We start from the raw sequence: 24,015 nt of genomic DNA on the forward strand, positions 1-24,015 counted from the left end.
TTTGTTAAAAAACATTCAACAGGAAAGTAGCTGAAGTCAGAAGCTTTTCACACTTCTAACACAAGGATGTAAGAAGATTTCGTTACTAATATGATAGTACATTAAATGTTTTACATTTACATTACGCAGTCCAATTTCAACTGTAATTAATATTCTGTTTTAAATATTGATCACAATACAATTCGTGATTTTATCGACCCTTTCGCCATAACTAATCCGTTAAATGGAGAGTTTATTGTAGTATTCGTAGACATTTTGTCTCCTGCTTCCACTAACCATTCCTACAACGCGTTGATACCTGCACATCAAAGTGCTAACACAAATAACAAAAATTGTGTATTTTATATTATTTGGTATAAAAAAAATATATTAACAATAATGTAGATTTAATATAAGAATGAACGTTGTATTTCTTACAAAATACTTTTATTTCTTACCTGGTCACACTGGTCGCACTGGTAAGGCTTCTGATCCGTGTGTATTAACATGTGTGATTCTAGATGTCGTTGCGAGATGGAAGCGTATGGACACAGATCACACTTGAAACACTTCTCACCTTCGTGAGTTTTGTTATGAACCTGAAAAACATACCGATATACACTGAAACCGCACTAAGATTATGAATACACGAATGCATTAAAGTTAGATACAAAATTTCTGAAAAGCGTATTGAGAAAGGAGAAACAAATTAAGTAAGTTGATCGAAAAAGCAGTCATTTCATTTCTGTTTACAATAACGTTGGTTTTGTTCTGATTTTTTCAAAGTTTTTTTCTTTTAATGAAATGGCAAAACTACTATTTATTTTTAAAATTCGTTTTAAACCATTGCGTTCCAGGTGTCATTCTCCTATGTGCGTGCTGTAATACCTGTTTCATTTACTGTTAAAAGAGTGTCTAGTCCGTTACATAGGGCATAGTTATTCTGCGCACGTGAGGAGAGCATTCACGTTACTGATAAAAACAGTTATTTGCATTGTGAAGAATTTAGACTGAAAAAGGGAAACAATGATGTTCTAAAGGGATTTTATGCTGCTGGGGCATTCCATGTCAAATCACCAAGTCATCAGACTTGACCATCTCAGATTTTTGTAAAAATTGGTGCACAGTTTTACTACTGTGGGAGATGAAAAAATCCCAAATATTACCTCTCACCTCCTGAAAGTGACCCCATACAGGGCGTTCAAAAATTGCGAGAAAGGGCATTTTTTTTTTCAGTTACAGTGATCATAAAATGGTTAATATGTGCTGCACTAAAGACATGAAACAAACACCACTCGAAGGCTTAAAGATTGCTCTACAAGTTATACTATATTTTTTTAAAAAAACCTGTACAATAAACAATAACACTTCAAAAATTCAAATTAATATTTGAATTTTGAGTTTCGCACAGAAATGTCCCTGTGAATTTGTTCAAAATTGTCCAGATTGTAGTCTCATATGTGTACTAAAACATCACAAAGTTGCATTTTGGGCACTCAATGGCATCCGATTCAAAATTCAACATGAACCAAAAATTGCAAGATATTGACCATGTGAATATCTGGGTTCAGATCGATAACCATTTGCCTGTAGCTATTTACCTGCATCAAAGGAATTTATATTTAACTTCATTTGTTTCTTGATGTACTCATTTGAATTTACACAAGTATCCAGCTTTCGAGTTATTTAGAGAGATATTACGTTTCCGAACAATACTCAATACAGGTCATTATTCTTGCTAGTCAGTATGGATGTTTCTAAATTTATATTGGCTACATTGATACGTTATTTTCATTCCCTGTTTTCAGGATTGCTGTTACAGACATGTGGAAGTGTGTAATTAAAATAGGAAAAAAAAAATACTGACTAATTGTTTTTGCTGAAAGTGTGTGAAGAGATTGTGAACAGTGTCACTGTGTTTCATTTAACACATTTGATACAAATATCGTGAAAGAGAGATAAATATATTCATCCCTTTCATAATAAGTTATGTAACAGCAATTCTGAAACAAAGGATTGAAAATAACATGTATCAATACAGCCAATATAAATTTAGAAACATCCATACTGACTAACAAGAATGATGACCTGTATTGAATATCTGGGCAATTTTGAACAAATTCAGAGGGACATTTCTGTGCGAAATTTAAAATTCAAATATTAATTTGAATTTTTGAAGTGTTATTTTTTATTGTACAGGTTTTTCTTCAATATACAGTAGTACAACTTGTAGAGCAATCTTTAAGCTTTTCAATGGTGTTTGTTTCATTTCTATAGTGCACATATTAACCATTTTATGACAATTTATAATAATCACTGTAACTGAAAAAATGCCCTTTTTCGCAATTTTTGAACACTCTGTATGAGAACACTTTCAGGAGGAGAGAGGTAATATTTGGGAGTTTTTCATCTCTCACAGTAGTAAAACTGTGCACCAATTTTTACAAAAATCTAAGATCGTCAGGTCAGATTTTGTCATTTCAATGGTTGATTTCACATGAAATGCCCCTGCTTCAAGTGTGCAACACTGACCAGAGATCAAAGACAAAGTTTTCCTTTTCCGATTTCGAAATACATCTCGAAGTTGCTAATTGTTTACAGTCAAAACAAACACATGTGTATTGTAACTGAGTGCTCCCCTATGTTTGCCATCTACTGAGACAACACATTTTATTGTCTTTTCTGTCAGTAAAGTGCTGTCACCTAAGGAGAAATAGTAGAACTAACTCTTGCCCTGCATCCACTAACAAATTTCATCATCTCCAGGATTCATACGATCATTAATATGGGATACGTTTCCACGACATCCACGTGAATGTCACTGGTACACAAAGGGTTAATAACCACGAGGAGTTGCTTTGAAAACGCGTAATAAAGATTTTTTTTTAAATGTGTTAATCTCAAGGCAATCTTTGTTTTGTACAATATATTATAAGAATTGAATCTACAAGATACCAAAGTGGTTTTGCGTCCGTATCAAAACGAAACCACCAGAAAAATAAAATATTCCTCGCAACTAGGTATTAAATTTTAGACTATTTGTTTACATGGTAAGATGAGCTTAGTTTAATTCAAAATCTTACGGTATAGTTTCCTACGTAAGAGTCCTGTTCATAACGGCTAAGCAAATAGTAAATTTATCCTTGGCAGCCATGTAGCAAACGCGCGAGGTTCTAGATTTGATGTCCATAGTGATACTTACCTCGGATGAAAAACGTAAATAATGGTTGATGTACAATCGGAAGGGATTACATTTAATTTTAGTGATACTGTTGTACAGTCGCGTATTTAGGATTTTGTTTTGGAAAGGGCACTACGCACTAGGGGAGCAATTACCCACCTGAGTTTGAGAATTAAATACATTTTAATCGATTGCCTACTAATATACTAGGAATAAACGTGAAACTCGTATTCCAGTGAAGGACCCCCCCCCCCCCCAGGAAAATCTGAAATGAAGCTCCTGCAAGCACACGTTGAATATTTGTAATCCCATTTCAACTTCACTGATTTCATTTTAGAAAAAAAAAAAAAAAAAAAAAAAAAGATAAATGGAAATATTCAGTTTTATCTGTGTACGTTTTTACCTGAAAGAAAATGTTGAAACAAGTTAAAGCTGAATTATATTGATTGCAGTTTTATTTTGAAGAATTGCAGACTGATGAATCTTATGTGATATGATACATACACAAATTTAGCACTGAATCTAACCTTTTATTCTATTCATAGAAGAAAAAGGAAGCATCCTCTTGGCCTACCTACTTTTCCGGGTTACTCATTCCCCCGTCTCATTTTTTTTTTTTTTAATTCAAACAATTATCTTTATAACTAAACGATGTAATAACTAATCCGTGCAAGTTGGTGTGGAACACCAGTTTTAGTTATCAACTCTTACTTTTGGTGTTACTGACGACGGCCGACTTGAATCACAACAAACAACGGCCGAAAGCATGATGGGAGAAAAGAAAGAAAGTAACAACTAAGAAAAAGAAACACAAGGGGTGAGGTGATTTTCAGTTTGACGTCCCGTTTAGCAGCGAGGCTATATGGGACGTGGACCTACTGATTAACGTGGAATCCGAACCACAAGAGCTCCCGCCGGGAAGAAAGAAAAGAGTAGAATGGACGAAGGAAAGAAAAAAGAACGCAGGAATGAAATTTGACAAATACAGTATTATTTCTGAACAAATAACACAAGAAAATGGAAAGTCAACGAAATTCTTAGAAATGGTAAGACGGATTATTGTCGTACGAGAAATGCGAAAAACTAGAAAAAAAAATATTTCGGGGCAGAGGAGGGCTTGAGCCCAATAGCCCCCTTCTAAATACGCCACTGCTACTGTATATCATAGGGTTTACAAGGTTATCTCATTATCTGCAGATGCTGTGGTTTATATACGCGCAGGCCTCTATTAATAGAGACTGTCAAGACCTTATGAAGGGCATTAAAAATTGAAGCACCCTCGTACACCTTTAGCCACTTCGCAATAGGTATGCTTAAGCTTTAACTTACTATTATAGAATAAATAAGTCTAACAATGCATTTCGAATTAAAAGCACTCAATAATTAATTTATTACAGAGAACAACAAAAAACTTCAGCGATTAGGAGTGAATAAAAGCTTCTTTTGATATATGTCACTTCAATGCTTGCAATATATGTGCTTCTATATGGTTTCAGAGTTATAAGGATTACTTACCTAACGGCTGATGGGTCAGAACACCTTTTTTTAAAACAACAATTCACATTATCGTCTACCAAAATATATATTTCTACCACACTATTGTTGCTGTAATAGTAAGTGTAATACCGTGTTTGTTCCGTAATCACTAATATTCTAAGTTTAATTGTTCAGGCAACGTCAAACAGCTACTTAGTTGATATGCTAAACAATACACCAAGTCATTTCTAAATTCGTTATCACTTCTTATTTTGGTCAGTATTACAATTCAAAAATTAAACGTCTAGTCATTTGTCCTTCCGGTAGAAAGGAAGTATTGTTATATGTTGCGATTGTAATATTTTATTATATTATCCTTATTTTTTCCAATGTATTTACTACACTGAGCGCTCACTGAAATGCGGCCACCCCTCCACACAAGGAAGTGTGACCAGCAGCCGAGCTGATTACATGACCACCCGGGCTGGTAGTATTGCAAATAAGAAGCACACTCGAGGTTACATGTTGGCAGACAGCACTCTGTTATAATGGGAGGTGGAGATGATTTATTCGCATTTTAATAGGGCATAATTTTGGGTACCCGAGCAATAGCTGCGTCAATAATCAAGATAGAAATACCTGTCGGATACGCCCGTTCTGTGTAGTCGAGGTGTAGGAGTGGGAAGAAAATGAGGTAACGGTCTCAAAGAGACGGAACTACAGGGCGTACTGAAGTTCAAAACTTGGAGCAAGAATGGCGTCAAGGAAGCTCTCGACAGAAAAACAGTCAGTCAGTGTCCGGGTATTCCGTGACCAATACAATGGTGGATGCACAACACCCATATTCCACGTAATTATACGGCGTACACTGGCACCTATGCAGTTCCACAACAGACGACACACTCGTCACCCACTCACTCCTTACGACTCGTCGCGCTCTGGCACAAGAACACGCTAATTGGACCATGAATGACTGGAAAAGGGTGTGTTGTTTTAGTTCGATAAATCACGTTTTGTGCTACTCCTCTTTCACGGGCATGTGCATGTGTGGCGCCAACAGCACGAAGCTATGGATCCCTCGTACTGTACAGGCAGATGGGGGTGGCTGTATGGACCACAGCAAGATATCCGTTTTATACCTGCAGGTGTTAGAGAATCACGTACACCCTATAATGCAACACTTCTACCCACACGAAGATGGCATTTTCCAGCACAACAATGCATGGTGCCACCGAGCCAGGACTCTACTTGCTTGGCTTAAGGAACATTTCACGGAGCAGCAGCATATGAACTGCCCCCCTAAGTCACCAGATCTTAATCCTGTAAAAGATTTATGACATATTATGGAACGAGCTCTTCGCACCTACACCAACAACTGTGGGCTTATTGTAGGAATACCATCAGGTATATATGGGGTCAGATCCCCGTGGAAACATATCAGCAACTACCAGAATCCATGCCACGCAGTGTCCAGGCCATCCTCTGGCAAAAAATGGGTCAACAAATTATTAGGTAGGTGATCGCAATTCAGTGAGAGCTCAGTGTAGTTACACTATAGTAATGCAAACAGTTAAGTTAATGAAGAATAAAGAAGATTATATTACATTTTGAAAACACAATAATACAAATGTCTTGCAAAGAACATAAATTACATTTGAGTAAAAATAAACTATAGTATACTTATATATTACACATATATTTAATTTATTGTAGTTATTTGTAAAGTAAATAAAAGATGATAAAATACACTCACTCAGGTGCTCTACTACGGTCCTAGTTTCAAAGCCGGTAACGAAGGAACAATGTCATTAAATTGTACCTATCAGGTTTCTGCTAGTTTTTTATATGCCTACTATATGAAAACTCAATTACTTTCTGCTGGCACTATGAGAAACCATTCATTTTTATTTTCTGTGGGTGCTACACGTAGGGTAGCACGTCCTAGCAAGACGTTCGGGCATGCTTTCATTAAGACGCACACTTAAAGTAGTCTACAACCCTACGCTTGCAACTTACTACCAAATTCCTTAAACTACTTCGACAACTAGAGCCTTTTTATTTCAACTATGCCCCTTCTGGCGCTGCTGTCAATGTGTGTTTTCCCGTACCTCCCTCGAAAGAGAAGGGACAAGTTGCTGACGCCGAGGTCTTTCAATTATTGGATGCGGAAGCGTTGCCACAATGAATTATTTCATAGTCTTCGCTGTCCTCTATCTTGTTAGCCATTCTAAGCAGCCTACGATCTTCACTCGTCAAGACCAAATGACTGAATGACAAATTGGCAAAACAGCTGAGGTCGTTCACTTTTTTCCTAAATCAAAGGGAGGGTATCCTCCATCATAGAATGGCAGGATGGGGCTGAAGTATGTTTCGCATATTTTCCGAGAGCATACCTGAAATAGACAGGCTCTAGTACTGGAAAGAATACAATTCATACATTAGAGTGCTCAGCACTTGTAGCAACTCTTGCCTTAATTACTTTATCACATTAAAAACTATTTTTACTCCGTTCAACAATTACGAATTCTGTTTAAGCCTTTCATAACCGTTTTCCTTGGTTTGCTACTTCTTAATATCATTATTTTTATCTATTACAACACTGGTCACCACATTAGGGGTAAAAATTCTCGAAGTCATGCTTTCTTTATTCCGACACAAAACAATCCTTTCTAATTTAATTTCCCGAATCAAATGCACATTTTCCTCACGGGGTCACCCATCACGTAATATGTATGCTACAGCATGGCAGCGTAAGTTGCCTACGTACCAGGCGGCTTAAATGGTGTGACTTAAATATACACTTCTTGTTAACAAAACTAATAAGAGTTAAGTAAAATGTTCAAGTTCACAAGGAAATTAAGTACAATTTTAGTCATTTCGGACACATTTTATCTTAAAGAAATCTACCTACAGCTCCTTTCATATCTGAAAATATTCATGTCAAGATATTGTAAACAAGCTCTTATACGGTAAAAGTGTAACCTTTTCCCTGCAATTAATATTCCGTACAAACCTTATGTCTATTTTCCTCCTGCCTTGTTAATATGACTCGAGTGCCTTGTGCCATGAAGGTCCCACATACAATTCACATGGCAGTTAAAGTTTCAGATAACCAATAATAATAATAATAATAATAATAATAATAATAATAATAATAATAATAATAATAATAATAATAATAATCTCTTTAATTGTACAGAGTGGCTCAAAAGTAGGTATACACCTCTGCATTGATCAAGTGTAACATTCTAGTTTATGTGTTTATTTGCTTTGGTTGTTTCGAGCTTAAGATGTAAGTAAAAACACATTAAAAACAAATAATAAAGAAACTAAGTCTACCTGATGAATAACAATAAGAAATGATATAAATGCTATGAGCTGATCAGTACGGTACTGTATACCTACTTTTCGGCAACCCTGTATATTTTGCTGTCCAATCTGACTTCGCTTTTTAGGCATTTTGAGTGCATCTTTAATGACTGAGTAGAAATCCGCGTCATATTCAGGCAGTTGCATTGATGCTTTTGATAGCTTATCTTGTTATTCGATTTAAATAGTAGAATTACCTAACTAGAGCGAGAAAGAAAGAAACAAAAGCGCATTTGTCGCACATATATTTGATAGCCTTCTGTGGATGCTAATAGCTAAATATTAACCTAGAATCTTTTCCAGAGCAATCTTCGAATATACTTATCTTACATAATTATGAAAAATTTTAAAAATATCTAAAACTTGAGGTTCATCTTACCTTGTACGTATATCTATCTGGAAATGATTTCCCACACCTCTTACATTTCAGAGGTTTATCTGAGGTGTGTAATTTTTGAACATGTATTCTGAGGTCCGTTTTACGTCCGCATGTTGTAGGGCAAAGTTCACACTGAAACACAGGCTTGTTCCCTGCATTATACGGGAAAGAAGATCAAAAGCAACAAGGTATCAATTCAGGCACATAATACAAGTCCCCTTTTACAAAGATTGTGCTGACTACATAAAGCGGAACTTGCTACGTGGAGCTGACGCTACTAATACTAAGAACATGCACAAAATTATACCAACTACGAAACAATGAAGAAATTATCTTAACAGCTTGTAACAATGAAATAGGCGTTTGGAAGCCAAAAGATTACAGAAGGCAGATGAGAAATCTGTCCGGAAAGTGTTCCACTATGCTGAATGTCTTAAGTAGTGCTTCTCAACTTCCGCGTTCTCTTTTACAAAGCGGACGCTGGAACAAAAAGGGACGATAGACTATTTAGATGGTGTTAAATCTTATGTTCAGCTTTGTGCATTGGTGAATTGGGTTAAGACGACGGGATGAGGGCCACTATTCTTAAGAACCGATCGGCATACCACTTTCAGATTCTAAGAACTGTGAATCAGTAATTTAGTTTTCACTTCCGATATTTACATTTGCAGTTAGCGCGTCAACAAAACCAGCCATCGAAAGAAGTCTTCAACACGACGAGCATGACATTCCAAGAACAACAATGCACAATTAAATATTGCAAACGTGGATACACGAATATTCTAGCGCTTATGACTATAGGGCAAATATGTTCAGTGGGCTTTCCAGTAGAGTTCCTTATACATCAGAGCTGGCCAAACAGTCGATTGGGATTACTGCAAAGCATCGGGTAGATTGCTTGCGAAATTCTTAAAAAGTTATATTATTTGGGAAGAAATCAAACTCTATTTTTTTTCTGCATTAGATGTTAAGAATAACAGAAAGCAAAGCCGCATTATTGAAGAATAGTCGCGCTGTATACTTGCCTAAATCGTCATTGCTTGCGCTGATCAAAACAAACAAAAGAAGAAGAAGAAGAAGAAATACATATATGTCACAAATATTTCGCACTAATAGCACCTGACTGCACGACAAGTTGCTAGCAGCACAAAAGTCGCGAAATTTGTAACCAAGTCACAAAATCGTCAATTGACAACCATCAAAAAGTGGTCAATCGGAAAAAAAAGATTTTTTGGCCCTGTCTTGAAAGCCGAATACCCTAGATTTAGCGACTTCTCCCAAATTACATATGGTGCCTTATCAGTGTGGAACATAAGCGGCTGGTACGATTGAAAAATTCCACTATTGTAGACTGAAAATAATCTATTTTCAACAACATTTCTCTCTCTTAATTTTTTCGTATCTTTACGTATAACAGAGTTGGATCATGGCCCAAACTTTTGATACACTCTGTATACAAAATCTGGTCATATTCCTTAGGAACTTTACTTGCCATTATCAATAGCTGCAATATAAAGAGCTGTAATTGAAAATACTAGGAAACTGTAAGTCATTATGCCCACGCGCACCTTTCTCAAATTATAGCTTTGCAGATTCGCCACTGATTTTTCTCTGTTCCTTGAATACACCCTAACTATGAAACAACAATAAAAAAGAAAAAGTTAGGATGTTAAAGCAAAAGGATTTAATAGCTTTTTCCCCCCTCAGGTCGCACATTTTCCGGACAGATCTCAAGAAAGATAAAATTTAAGTGATCGTACTGCCAGCTGCACCAAATACCTCGCTTGTAATCACTTATTTAACACATCTACAGCTTACAAATTCATCGCAGACACCAAGAATGAACCATCAACCTTAAAAACAATTACCTACAAAAGTTGCAAATAGGTTTTCATCAAAGCGCCTCCTTTAGCTGTGATAAGAGTTCTACTATCTACAAACACAATTATTTACATATTTCAATTACTTCTGATATAGTCACACAAAGGATTACAAACAGAATAATGAAAATTTACCACACTTTTCGTCCGTTATCCATGATAAGAAAGTATCAACGTGGACAATAAGTCATTTTCGACATCTACAGTATACGATATTAAGTGCATTATTTACTATTTTCTTTCTTTCTTTTTTTCTTTTTCTTTTTTTTTAGCCCACCCTCTTTAACTTAATTCCTACCTGATGTCTAAAATCCGTGAATACGCTCATGAATATAAAACGTGTTTCTCAGAAGCGTATGGTCCACATGTTTGTCTAATTCTAGTGTTTCTCGCTATGACTGGAGCGACGGCGCAGCGTTCTACGCTAATCCATAATCGCAAGCCATTGGATAATTTCTTCTTATTAACAAATATCAAACTCCGATGTCCTAAACAACATTTCACTTTTCTTTGAGTGAAGTTTAACTTTCCTTCCCAGCAGGGAGCCGCGGTAGCTCAGTAATAGAGCGTTCACCTCTGGTGCATCGAGTCCTTGGTTCGATACCAATTCGCGCCAAGCAAGTTTTGTGGTGGACAAACACCGTGTGCGTGGGTTTACTCGGGGTTCTCCCGTTTCCTCCCACTTTCTTCGTTCCACTATTTCATTCAGTTATCATCATCGTCTCCTTTAACCTAATCGGGATAATCGTGGGACGTAAAACTCAAAGATTTTCTTTTGTCCTTCCCAGCACCGAAGTTGTATAAAGAACGAATCTAGTCCTTAACTTGGGGGGATGTATTTTACATGTATTCCCATCGGGTATCGAAACCGTGTCAGACGCACCAGGGGTTGCCCGAAGAGGTGTAGCAACGTAATGCTACTGCAAGATCCTCATCACATCTCACTTCCATCTTACTACGCTGTACTGAATTTAAAAGTTATCTTTGCTAAAAACGAAAACTGCGGAAGCAATTTTATTAAAATATTCAATATATGTTAATCCTGTAGTATCCTCAAAGCATATAGCATTACTACAAATAAAAATCTTTAAGTTTTGCCTCCCACGATTATGCCGGTTAGGCTAAAGGAGACGGTGATGATGAGAAATGATGGAAATAGTGGAATGAAGAAAGTGGGAGGAAACGGGAGGACCCCGAGAAAACCCACGCACACGGTGTTTGTCCACCACAAAGATCACTTGGCGCGACCTGGGATCGAACAAGGACCCCATGCACCACAGGTGAACGCTCTACCATTGAGCCACCGCGGCCCCTACTGCAAACAAAATATACATTTTGATTCAAACACAACTTGCCTTCAATATGACACACCGGTACCCTCTATGTCGTCCGATTATCAAAAGTCCACTGTATCTCCCGAACTCTTTGGATCAGAAATTTGAAACCAGTGATGGACTCATCTATCTCTACAGCCTCTTACAGAGCAGGATTATCGGATTAGTTTTAAGGGAATTTCGGAGGAAACCCCAATATCTCAAATTTATTTCCGTTTTCTCCTTGTTTCAAAAATAGTAACAGAAAAGTATGTTTTGTTTACTATATACTTATGGTATCTTCCAAACGATACACCATCTATTTTGCTATGGCAATTAGTACAAGAGCCTGCTCTTTTAAACTGAAGTTTAAATAAAAAGGAAATAAAATCTTACGTCCTAAATGGAATCAAAATGAAGTTTTATGTCCTACGGTTATGGCAGCTAAGCTAAAGGAGACAGTGATGATGAGAAATGATGGAATGAAGAAAATGGGAAGAAATGGGAGAACCCCGAGAAAACCCACTCACACGGTGTTTGTCCACCACAGAGTTCACTTGGAGCGAGCTGGGATCGAACCAAGGACCCCATACACCAGAGGTGAACGCTATACCACTGAGCCACCACGGCTCCCATTAAGTAAAAATAAGACAGTCCCGAAAGAATTAAATCATCTAACGCAACCTAATTTCAACTAAACAAGTTTTTCGCCGGTATGCTAAAGGGAGAAAATAACGGATTTCCCATTACACCAATTCCTCTATAGGTCCAAACTCAATAGTATACAGAGTGAATAATAATAATAATAATAATAATAATAATAATAATAATAATAATAATAATAATAATAATAATAATAATAATAATAATAATAAACGATTAAATCGGGATTTGAATACGGGTTTTCGGCTTACTGTGCCCATGCGTTACCCACTACTCCACTCAGCCCTCTCCCTGAAAGAGCCAAACATTTTATCACTTTTAAAGTGTGGTTTGCCCTTTGACCACATGAACAGGACCGTAACTTCCAACTACAACAGAAATTTGAGTGGATGACTACCAACTTTAAGTGATAAAATGTATGGCTGTCCAGGAAGCAGACTGGATAGCGTTAGTGGTTATTTCTTCCTTGTTTGCTATCGGTAACTACGATAGCATGTTGTCACATAATAACCGCATTAAATACATAGCAGGTTAAAAGATTTCTTCTCTTTTAATTACCTGCAGTGCGTGGGAAGGTAAGATGCACTATGTTTATACATTGAATTACAATAATCAATACACAAGCGCCTTAAAAATAATTACACCGTCAATGTACAACATGCTAGTGCAATTTGTCAATTTGCTTCCCCAACTAAATGTGACCTAAATATTTACATAATGCTGTCACCTTTCATCTACTACGATACACAGTATATGCAAAATATTGTACTAAGTACTGTAAAAAGATTCCAACTAAACAACAAGATAAATCCTATTTTTACGACCAGTAATGTCTATGTGCAAAATTCGAACTGTCTTGTTAAGTAACCATCATCTAATCTATAGAACATATACAGTGTAACAATAGTTGGGGGAACTTCGAAGAATGGTTCCTAGCACCACTGACTTCAAAAAGCATTCTTTAAGCAGCCTTCAGCCCAATACGGATTTGTATGGTGCCTACTGTTACTTGTCTTTTCTCCCTACTTATTCTAGCAATAGTGAGACTCACTTTCTCCAGTTGTGGATCAATTACATTAGATTTTAATCTTTCATCGTGGATAAACTTTTATTTTTGTAAAAAAACTGCGGTAATAATTTACCCTTAGTCCTGCAAGTTTTTTAGTATAACTTTTTTTCTTTCATTTGGTGAAAGGAATCATCCTCCGAAAGTATTTTTCTGTTTTCTACATCCAACCTGTCCATCCGCTTTTCTTTCAAAACATTACATTTACATCCGTGAGTGATGTTTTACAGGTGGTTTACTGTGGTATTGTATATACTTGCCTTTCACTCTATTACATATTTAGCGTATAAATATTATAGCGTACTGTGCTGAAGAATATAACCTTCAGTTATCCTATACTTTTAGAGTAAATTTGTACGCAATACGTAATTATCCCATGATATAGCCAAGATGTAATTCTCCCTTGTTAAGACAAAGACCTGTTTGAAAAGTACCCGTAAAAATAATACTCTCACCTGGTGTATTCGTCGTTCTAACCCCCTTCAAGTTAGTTCCCTCTTGCTTCCAAACACCGAGTTCAGTGATTTATCCACTGCTCAAAACAAGCCTGAAACCCCTCCTTACAAAGCGCTCTTACGGCAGTCATCGCGTTGCACTAAGTAACCTCTCGAGTGTAAAGGCGCATTCCTTTCAGGTGCGTTTTGATTTTCGGGATCAGCCGAGAGTCACAACGGCTACATCCAGAGAATAGGGAAATTGACGAACTATCGGAATGTTACGCTGTGCCAAAATGATAAGTCACATGAGTCGCATTAATGGCACATTATCCTGGTGCAAGTGTGATCTTGAGTTCCAAACATCTGAACATTTACGACCAACAGCGTCTCGTAGAAAACGGAAAACGTATAAAGAGTAGTGATATTAACTTTGCGTCTAACTTTTTTGTACTCATGATGCACAATGTTAATCGACTACCAAAATCAACTTTACACTGATTGTACTACGCACCTGGAAACAGTTACTGAACCTTCGCGAGCCTTTTCGGGCTTGGCGAGCTTGGATGGTTCCACTGAGTCGACTGAGCCTTCGTTTTCGGGTCATACCCGTACACCTATGTCTTCTTCACGTCAGACCCATCTCGAGACTACACAACCGACGCAAAATAACAGACGCAAGTGAAAGCAACGCCATCTACACACTAAACACATCACGGACCCTCTTCCACGATTTGCAGTGGGGCCAATATGTGCTAGCTTTCCCGTAAACAAAGAAGATTGGGTACTTTTCATACAAACTTGGTAAAACTTACAAATAATGTGAATTCGCCTTCACCTGCTCATTTTTGTATATCAGACTATCTGCATTCTTTATTAAGCGCCGAAATACTACAACATTCTACTACAGATGAATCGTAGTTTTGAAAGAAACACGAATGGGCATTTAAAAAAATCTATGTAGTATTCTTTCCTGGGATATGTACATTTTTACCTTAACTACCTTACATGAAACTGGAATAAAATATACACAGTGATACTTAAGATAGCTTAATAAAAATTAACCTCCAGTAATACATTTTTACCATACCAAACGCCAAAAGTAGATCTACATTCTAAGTGCATGCATGAATTTACTAATTAAAGGAACTAAAAGCTTTGAAAGTACTGCAGTGAAGTAACGCCACATCGTACAAATTTCACTTTATTCACAAAGCAGCAACTGTCACGAACAAAGACTTTTCACGCTAAAGATATGGTTTATCAGTGACCTACGAAGTTCTTCATTATCATCGTTTAGCAGATACACTTATGAACTAGACCGAAAGATCTGGCATTGACCTGAAAATAAAATATTTAAGTTTTACGTCCTACGGTTATGCCGGTTAGACTAAAGGAGACGGTGATGATGAGAAATGAATGAAATGGTGGAATGAAGGAAGTGGGAGGAAACGGGAACACCCCGAGAAAACCCACGAACACGGTGTTTGTCCACTACAAAGTTTACTTGGCGCGAGCTGGGATCGAACCAAGATTCCCATGCAGCAGAGGTGAGCGTTCTACCACTGAGCCACTGCGGCCTGCCAGATCTGGCATTGAACTGTCGTGAGATTTCCTATCTAGGCTAGGGTAATAAAACCTATCCTCGCGCTTAAATAGTGAGAGTAAGTATTAATCATCTTGTTTTTCAATGGAAGTTCTTTGTTCTCATAATATTATGAGGTACACTGTCTAAATCAAAAGATCTGGCACAATGTAGTCCACAGATCTACGATACACAAGCTGATTTGCCCTTGTCCTTTGATATTGAGGGGATCTACTTTATCCCATCTGCTCTTTAACCGAAGACATTGTTCTTCGTAACGCTGAGGGCAAACATAAAAATAAGCTCTAAAATCAAAGGACGACTCTGTTCATGTTACAAACAAGATGATTTACTCTTCTCGTGACACCTGTCTTTCAATAATAAACAGAGCTTCTTTGTGTGTCTGTTCTTAAGAGCCTGACATACTAAAAATAATACATAACTTGTCGTTTTTCTTTTGCTTGTTTTCAATAGTGAAAGGAGATAATGAAATGCAACTTACCACAATCATAGATAATGTTATTCTACAACAGAAAGTATGAACCGGAAGAATTTTCAGTGTTACCATCCATAGAAATTACAGTGTTGCCAGAATAACGACGCCCGTAAAATCTAAGTTAAGGTAGTGACTAGAAGAACGATCTCAACGGCACTTGGTTACGTACCATGTTGTTTTGGTTTCCTGTGAATTACTTTTTAAATAACATTATTATTTAGTTTTAATAACTGTATGTTAAAACTATTTTGTTTATTACAAACTATATACAACTATTATTTAAAAAGTAGTTCACAGGATACCAAAACAACATGATACGTAATCAAATGCAGTTGAGTTCGTTCCTTTAGTCGCTTCCTTAACTTAGATTTTGGGGGAAATATTATTCTGACAACACTGTAATTTCTATGGATGGCAACATTGAAAATTCTTCAGTTTCATATTTTCTGTTGTAGAATAACATTATCTATGATTGTGCTAAGTTGCATTTCATTATCTCCTTTCGGTTATGAATAAATAAGCAAAAATAAGGTAAATTTTGAATTATTTTTAGTATGGCAAGCTCTTAACCAATGCTGTCCCTTCTAAACAGAAAGATCTCTTCTGGAGAAACATAAAACTAATGAGATCAAGTAAATCAACAGTAAGGAATTCTTTGGAACCAATACAATTACTATGTGAGCAGGGCCGGATTTTTATTATGATTATTATTTATTTTCAGTCATCTCCTCGTCCCGAAAAGAACGAAAATACTGTGACCGATATTAGGTTAGTTTAACTAATGTAAATCCATTTAAAAGACCCGTAGAAGTTTTCTACTGTAACAACTCGTAGTCAATTGCCACATTTATCGATCTGTAAATAATAGCAATACAAAAACGGTATTTATTTTGTCATAATGTTATTTCACTGCAGGTTCCTAACAGCTCCACAAGAAACGAAAGCGACCAAAAGTAAGCGATTATTGAGATTGGCGGTGGAAGGGATGCATAGATACCTACCAGTATGAATTAACTTGTGAGCTTTTAAGCTGTTCGACTGGGTAAATCTGGCATGACAAATATCACATTCATACGGTTTTTCGCCTGTGTGGATCCGAAGATGCCGCTTCAACTTGAACGTGTCAGGACTCGCATATGTACAATGAGGACACTGAAAAAAGGAAGAAAGTTATATATTAACATAACAAGCAATTATTGTTACTGTTATGGATACATCAATTTTACTCATACAATGCATGTAAACGATATTCTTGCGAATTAAATTATCAACTGTACATATAATTTTATCTTCAAAATTGAAAATTTCCTTTATTTCTATAAATTTCAAGAGCAAAGTTCGCACTGAAATTCCGATATGAATTTTTCTGACTTTTCCTGAATTTCCGTAACCAAGTAAGTAAATTTTCAATTGAACTGACACTATCATTTGTAACAAGGATTAGAAATAATAATAATAATAATTCTTGAATCGGGCTCCAGCATTAACAAAGCCGTCCAACGCTCTCGTTTTTGCTTTCGAGCGGAGCGACGGAAGGAGGGAAGAAAATATGATGCTCGTATTGAACAAAAAAGAAAAAAAATACACGTTGTATGGCCCATAGATACCGAAAACATGATTTTTCAACATCTGTCCATCTTTCGTTCTGATGTACACTCACCTAGAAGCCATATCGTTCAATGTGTCTTAACCAAATTTTAAATTTAAGATTTTAATGTGGTTCTCCATTTTTTTTTTTTCGATTCTTCCTACCCCTAAAAACAAGGGTAGTTTACTGGAGGGTGAAATTAAAAAAAAGAAAGAAAAAAAAAGAAATATTCTGAGGAGAAAAAAAAAAGATTTTGTTAATAGAGTAGCCCATAACTATGCTTATGACGTTTGACTGACTGTAGTATTTGTAATTCTGGAAAAAAAAAATGAATATGGTATAGTGTATTCCTTCAATACTTGGGCAGTTCGGCAAATTCTTTGAACTTCCCCTGCTGGATTTTATAGCAGTATCTCTTCCTCCCCCTATCCCTCTTTTGACCGCATTTGCGGGGTTGCAATTCGCAGCACCCACTGTATCTCGTGTCTCTTACTCTCACTCCCAATACTATCACTAATGTGAAACAGATGTCAGGCCTCCACATTTTGCTATAATCGAGTATAATATATAAGAAAACTATATAGAACAATCTTCTAATCACTGACTGAAAGGACAGCGTTTGGAACTGTGGCAACTAAGTACTCCACGTGGACTTGACGAGCGGTTATCAAATGCTAGAAATGAGGGTTCTGGTTGGCCATTTAGTTATCGGGGGTGTCTTCCACAAGTTCCCGCGGATGATGACTTATTTATGGCACTAGCCTTCACACGTAGAAGGCGGCATCCTTTATATACAAACTGCACACGTATAGATGGAATACACAATACTACTGTGTAGTCTGAGAGTAAGGACAACTGTCACTGGACTTAGTACCGCCACAATATGCAATATCAGTGTGAGAGCGGCTGAACGAAACATTCCCGAACCGCTGGATCGGCAGACGTGGGTCTGTGGATTGGCCAGCTCGATCTTCCGATTTGCCACCACCTGACTTTTTCTTTTGGGATGTTTTAAAGGACAAAGTGTATCAACATCACATATTGGCCGAATTACGTGAAGCTATCACAGAAGAGTCTCACAGGAAACCAGTACAGGTCTGAAAAGCTGCTTGTCACAACGTTGCTCTTCATCTCCAGATTAGGGATGACCACATTTTCCGGAAAAGCAGAAGACTGAAAACTTTCCGGAAATGGAAGACGGAAAATTTTCCGGAAAAGCAGAAGACTGAAAACTTTCCGGAAAAACGGAAAATTTTCCGGAAAATCGAAAGACTGAAAATTTTCCGGAAAAACGGAAAATGTGATTTCCGGAAACCGGAAAACTCTTTTTCCGGAAATGACCATCCCTACTCCAAATATGTATTGATTTGGATGGTGCATTGGTGGACAATGCCATGGAGAACAGAGATGAAAATTCTTGTAAGGAATGGTATGAGAGGAATGTGTTTATGTTCAAGTTATGTTGCTAGTTTCTTTACTGCAGTCTTTGGAACATCATGTACATAAATACGGCCCCCCACCCTGTACGACAAATCAATTTTTCAATAACAACTCCATACTGTGGTATAAGTCTTTCTCTGGGAAAAGATCGAAAATAGTTTCTTGGGGGGTGATTTTTCTTTTCGGACAAGTTTTTCAGAAACGGCTTAAACGATTCTGGTCATATTTCATTAACAACCTGACAATATGACATAATTAATTTGTCCTGAAAAAATGTACGAGTAGTAGTTTATTTTGGGGGGGTGGGGTGATTTTTTAGGACGATTTTCTCAAAAACGACTCAGGCAATTTTGTTCACATTTCATAAATGAACATTAAAAGCCTGATATTATGACAGACCTCATATGTCTTGAAAAATATCTATGAGAGGTAATTTATTCTTGGAGGTGAGCTTTTCTCGAGCAATTTTCTCGAAAACGACTCCGACTATTCTATCCATATTTCATGAGTGAGTTACTAAATGTTTTCTTTGCTACACCGAACACGACCATTTGTGGTATTTCTAAAGATAATTTTAATGGTTTTCTTCTTTTTGAATCTGTCGATTCTTTACAGCATTTTACATATTTTCTGTGGGCTTAAAAAAAACTGCAAAATTTAGTAGATTTCCATGACTTCTGCCACCTTTCGAAGATTTTCCTGAATCATTTTAATTTTCCTAACTTTCAAAATCAAGGTGAACCCTGTGTTAGTTGTCTGTATGATCCGAACTACATCTACTACCAATAAGAATCGAACACAGGTTCCTTATACGAAAGGCGACAACAGTAACCATACAATACAAGGGAAGAATGATCTTTGAAAAGTTGCTCTATTCTAAATACTAATAATACTAGGGGAAATTCTGATCCAATTTTATTTTGTTATACGTAGGCTGATCAATACAGACTGATCATCGGTGTTTATGAGGTGAATACAACAGCAAGGCACAGAAAACGAAACACGTCTATGTAGTGGGAGCGGTGGCAAATAGATTGAGCAAGTGTGAAAGCCACGACGTTAAGAATTTTGACCTTGGCAGCCGTTCAAGCACACGTAGTTTCATTTTTTTGGCATAAGGCAACATGGAAGTGGCATGCGAAGAACAGTATACAGAAATTCTGTTGACTATCTTGTAAAGATCAATGTCCCGTGTGTACCCCATTCTCCATTTAGATCTTATTTAGCTCCTTGTGGTTTCTTTCCTCCGGGGATGGCGTTTCGCATCTTCAGTGACACTGGTGAAAGCTGTGGACGCGATTTTGAATGATCTGCCCAAAAATGGCTTCCAGCATGTCTTTGATGACTGGCAAAAACGTTGGGACAAGTGCATTGCATGTAATGGGGACTATCTTGAAAAAGACCATCAACATTTAGAGGATTAGTACAGGTAATTATGTTTTACACATTTATGATCATTCTTTATTGATCATCTCTCGTATTTAAAGCACTGCCGAATTGTTGATATTATCCAAAACTCTTTACTTATTAACATTCCAATTAAACGCCAAATAGCTTAAGAGCCATGACTAAGGTACTTACTGAAATAGAATTGACCTAAATGGATATAAACTCTTACCTGGTACGGGCGTTCTCCTGTATGGCACCTCATATGTCGCTTTAGCTTACTTAATTCTACGCTCGCGTATTCACATTCTGTACACTTGTGGGGCTTTTCGTGTGTGTGTTTGTACCTGACGTGTCTCACGAGTTCACCTGCAAAAAACAATAATTTAAACATATGTTCTAAGTAATAATAAATGTGTTTTCACAGCTGTCTAATTACAGTGTCTTAGTACCATAACTCTCACTTACGACACGAAGGACCATTATTTCGTTGGGTAGGCCATTTGATTTTTGTAATGAATAAACGGACACATGAGTTCCTGAAATAGGCGTCTTAGCTGTTCTGACTCAATGTAATCTAACCATTCCGTTGGTTTGAAACTAAAATTAAATATTTAATATTTAACCGATATGGCCTAGAGGCTAAGGGAGACAAATGCTACTGAAGTATGATTAAAGAGAAAACAGAAAATAAAAACAATATTAATCTCCAATAAGAGCACTAAAAAGCAGAGAATAATAAAAGCACTAAAAAGCAGAAAAAAATAATTGTTATTATACAAAGTGTGATCAAAAAGTACAGTGGATGTAGCTGCACAGTGCCATCTATCAATGCTGTGTACATTTCAGCTAATAAGCCCGGTAGCGTAAACCTTTGGTACAGTGAGTGTCGAGTTTGAACGAGTTGTGACATGTTAGCTGGCTTCCAGAGGCAGAAGAGTGAGGACGTGTTAAGAGTGTCTACATTAAGTTGAAAAAAACCTTATGAAATGTCAGAAACAATGTATGGCTAGGAAGCGGTGACATTGAAGACTGCTTACAAGTGGTATGAGCGATTTAAAAGTGGCAAAGAGTCGGTTGAAAACTAGCAACAATCGAGACGTCCTTCGACGTCAAAAACAGATGAAAACGTGCAAAAAAGTGGTACAAGTGGTTTGTTCAAACAGGAGAATGGCTATTCGAGAGCTTTTCGAAGAACATCTCGTATGGGTCCGTGGAAAGCATTTTAACCGCCGATTAAATCGACAAATCTCTTCCTTCTTCGCCACGAAAACGCGCTGTGCCACATCTTTCTTTTGATCTGCGAGTTTTTTTGGGGAAAAAATTATATTCCTGTCTGTCTACATTCGTTGTGCTTTCCAGATGTAGCATCATGCGATTTCTGGCTCTTCCCAAAAGTTAAAACTGTATTTAAAGGAAAAAGTTTTCATGCCATTCCTGACACTGAGGACCACGATTGAGCAGCTGAACGCCCTTCCAAAAGAAGCCTTCCAGAAATGCTTCCAGTCATGGATTCAACGTTGAGATAAGTGCATTGCTAGCCATGGACAGTTCGCTCATATCACTGCTAAACAGTCTTCAGAGTTAAAGCATTATCACCATACACCAATTTCAACATTTCATGAGTTTCTTTGACACTTTTTTGCAACTTGAAACAAAACTTAATGTTTACGCGTTGTTCGAAATCTATGATGCGTGACAGACACGGTAAACACATTGTCATTCTAGCGGTTCTGGACGCCAACTGACAAGTCAGGACGTGTTCCAACTTGACGCTGCCTGTCTCAGCGGATCTGGCTATGGGTCAAATTACATCAAATAATTGTAGCGTCAGCAGTTGCTTCTATTAAAAAAAAATCACTATTTTTTGATCACACCACGTATATATATATGTGTGTGTGTGAATTCTAAAAAATCGGATACAACACTGATTTCAGAAAACTTTCTAAGTATTACGCCGTTTTTGAATGCAAAATTACATCTTGTTTCCTTTTCAGCCATTTGACAACTGTAAGAAGATCAGCTACTATTTTACGTTGAAAAACACTTTGTTTTCTTTCAGTAAATACAAGAATAATTTACTATATTCCGCGTCACCCGAATTGGCGTATGGCATCAGCCAAGAAGCTCGCAGTGCCCTGTTACTAAACCTTCAGGGAGGAATCTAATCACATTCATTATCGATTTTGTTCGTATTTGTGGACAATTATGATTCGATTCGACACTGAAGGTTTAGTAACAGCGCACTGCGAGCTTATTGACTGACGCCATACGCTAATTCGCGTGACGCGGCGTATAGGAACATATCCAACGTCTGAAAAATTAAGCTGGAAGAGTTACGTTCGAGATAATTTTTGAGACTAACAAAAATACAATTACGAGTTGTTATATTACAATTATTAAATTTCCTGTGTTAAGTGTTTAAAGTACGTACTTACTTAAAAAAAGAAAAAAAAAAAATCATCAACCAATGGTATTTCACTCATATTATTAAACACCATTCCTTTCAGGTTAAACAACTTTAAAATGTTTCGAGTATTTAACGAGCAAACTATTAGTTGATCAGCGGAAGTTCGTTCAATTTGTGGTGGAAGCTCCCTGAAATACAATACGCATAACACAGGAACATACAGAATGTACAATATTCAATACAATGAGAAAATACACGTTATGTATTTACTTGACGTTGTAGATGGCGTAGAAACATAGGTTAATGTACGTATCTTCAATACATTAAAAAAAACACAGTATGTACTTACCTGACGTTGTAAATGCACTATCACAGAATTTGCACCTATGGGGCTTTGTCCCTGTATGCGTGTTTACATGGTTCTGTAACGAGGCGAGTGTTTTGAACCCTCGCTCGCATACGCTGCACTTATGCGGCCTCTCTTCGGAGTGAGATTTCATATGCCGTGACAACAAATATCTGTTGAGAAACAAACATAACAATAATTTCTAAAACACTTTGCAACTGAATCATTTACCCCAACCTGGTTATGACTAACTCATACCGGGTCAGTATGAAATGTCGCTTGGGGGAACTGTTGGGTCTACTGTCACGGCCAATAAAATTACTTAGCTTTTAACACACATCTAACTACACATGTGGTAGGGTGCAGAAATGACAAGTATGAGAAGTTGGGCGATTAAGTAGTGAAATGAGGTTCAAGGTTCATAAGTGCAAAGGGCCATAGGATCGTAAGATGACACGGAGAATAAAGCCTTATAAAGTGATTTGAGAATCAGAGGACAGACGTTAAAACGGCTGTAAGGTCATTATTTAGCATAACAATGACGGTCAAGAAGGTCTGTGAACAGCAAAATGGGGCTGCAGTTGAAAGACGATAAGAAATCGTGAAGCTGAGGTCATGGGCACATGTGATTGATAATTTAATAAGCAGAAACAGAAGAAGCCAAGCTCCTTCTCCAATCTCTGAGGTCTAAAATCATGATTGGTACCTTTCTGGGAAACCTGAGTTGAAGTTCGATGAGCTACACTAGCTCTAAAGTTTCGTACTGAGGCTTGGAGGAATATCTCTTGTTGTACGAAGGAGTGTTCAAAAATTATTCTCTCTGATACAGAAGGAATTGAGCAAACATATTGCGCTTGCAATATGTTGTACTCTAAAGCTTTGAAAGTACAACTCGAAAGCAATCTAAATTACAGAATGTAACATGTAAAATGTGATAGGAAAATAAAAAGAAAAAACCTATCCTTTAAAATTTCAAGTTTTTTTTTTTTACATGAGCCCTTATTCAAATCAATCATTCATGCTA

At 37.0% G+C, this 24,015-nt stretch overlaps 1 protein-coding gene across 10 annotated transcripts in view; it reads right to left on the minus strand.

Moving 5' to 3' along the window:
- Positions 1 to 24,015, minus strand: part of LOC145674424 (uncharacterized) — a 138,871-nt gene that overhangs the window by 29,119 nt on the left and 85,737 nt on the right. For 9 of the 10 annotated variants that reach the window (XM_081744462.1, XM_081744465.1, XM_081744471.1 and 6 more), the window contains 5 exons: positions 22,995 to 23,164; positions 20,468 to 20,604; positions 16,823 to 16,973; positions 8,385 to 8,539; positions 438 to 578 (listed from right to left, as the gene is read on the minus strand). In XM_081744462.1, coding sequence (XP_081600588.1) covers positions 438 to 578; positions 8,385 to 8,539; positions 16,823 to 16,973; positions 20,468 to 20,604; positions 22,995 to 23,164 — 754 coding nt within the window. The remainder of the gene's footprint in view (positions 1 to 437; positions 579 to 8,384; positions 8,540 to 16,822; positions 16,974 to 20,467; positions 20,605 to 22,994; positions 23,165 to 24,015) is intronic. The other variant, XM_081744467.1, reaches the window with a different exon arrangement.

The sequence above is a fragment of the Thermobia domestica genome, chromosome 17 (genome assembly GCF_964235325.1).
Source record: "Thermobia domestica chromosome 17, izTheDome1.hap1.1, whole genome shotgun sequence".
In the NCBI taxonomy this organism is placed as follows: Eukaryota; Metazoa; Arthropoda; class Insecta; order Zygentoma; family Lepismatidae; genus Thermobia; species Thermobia domestica.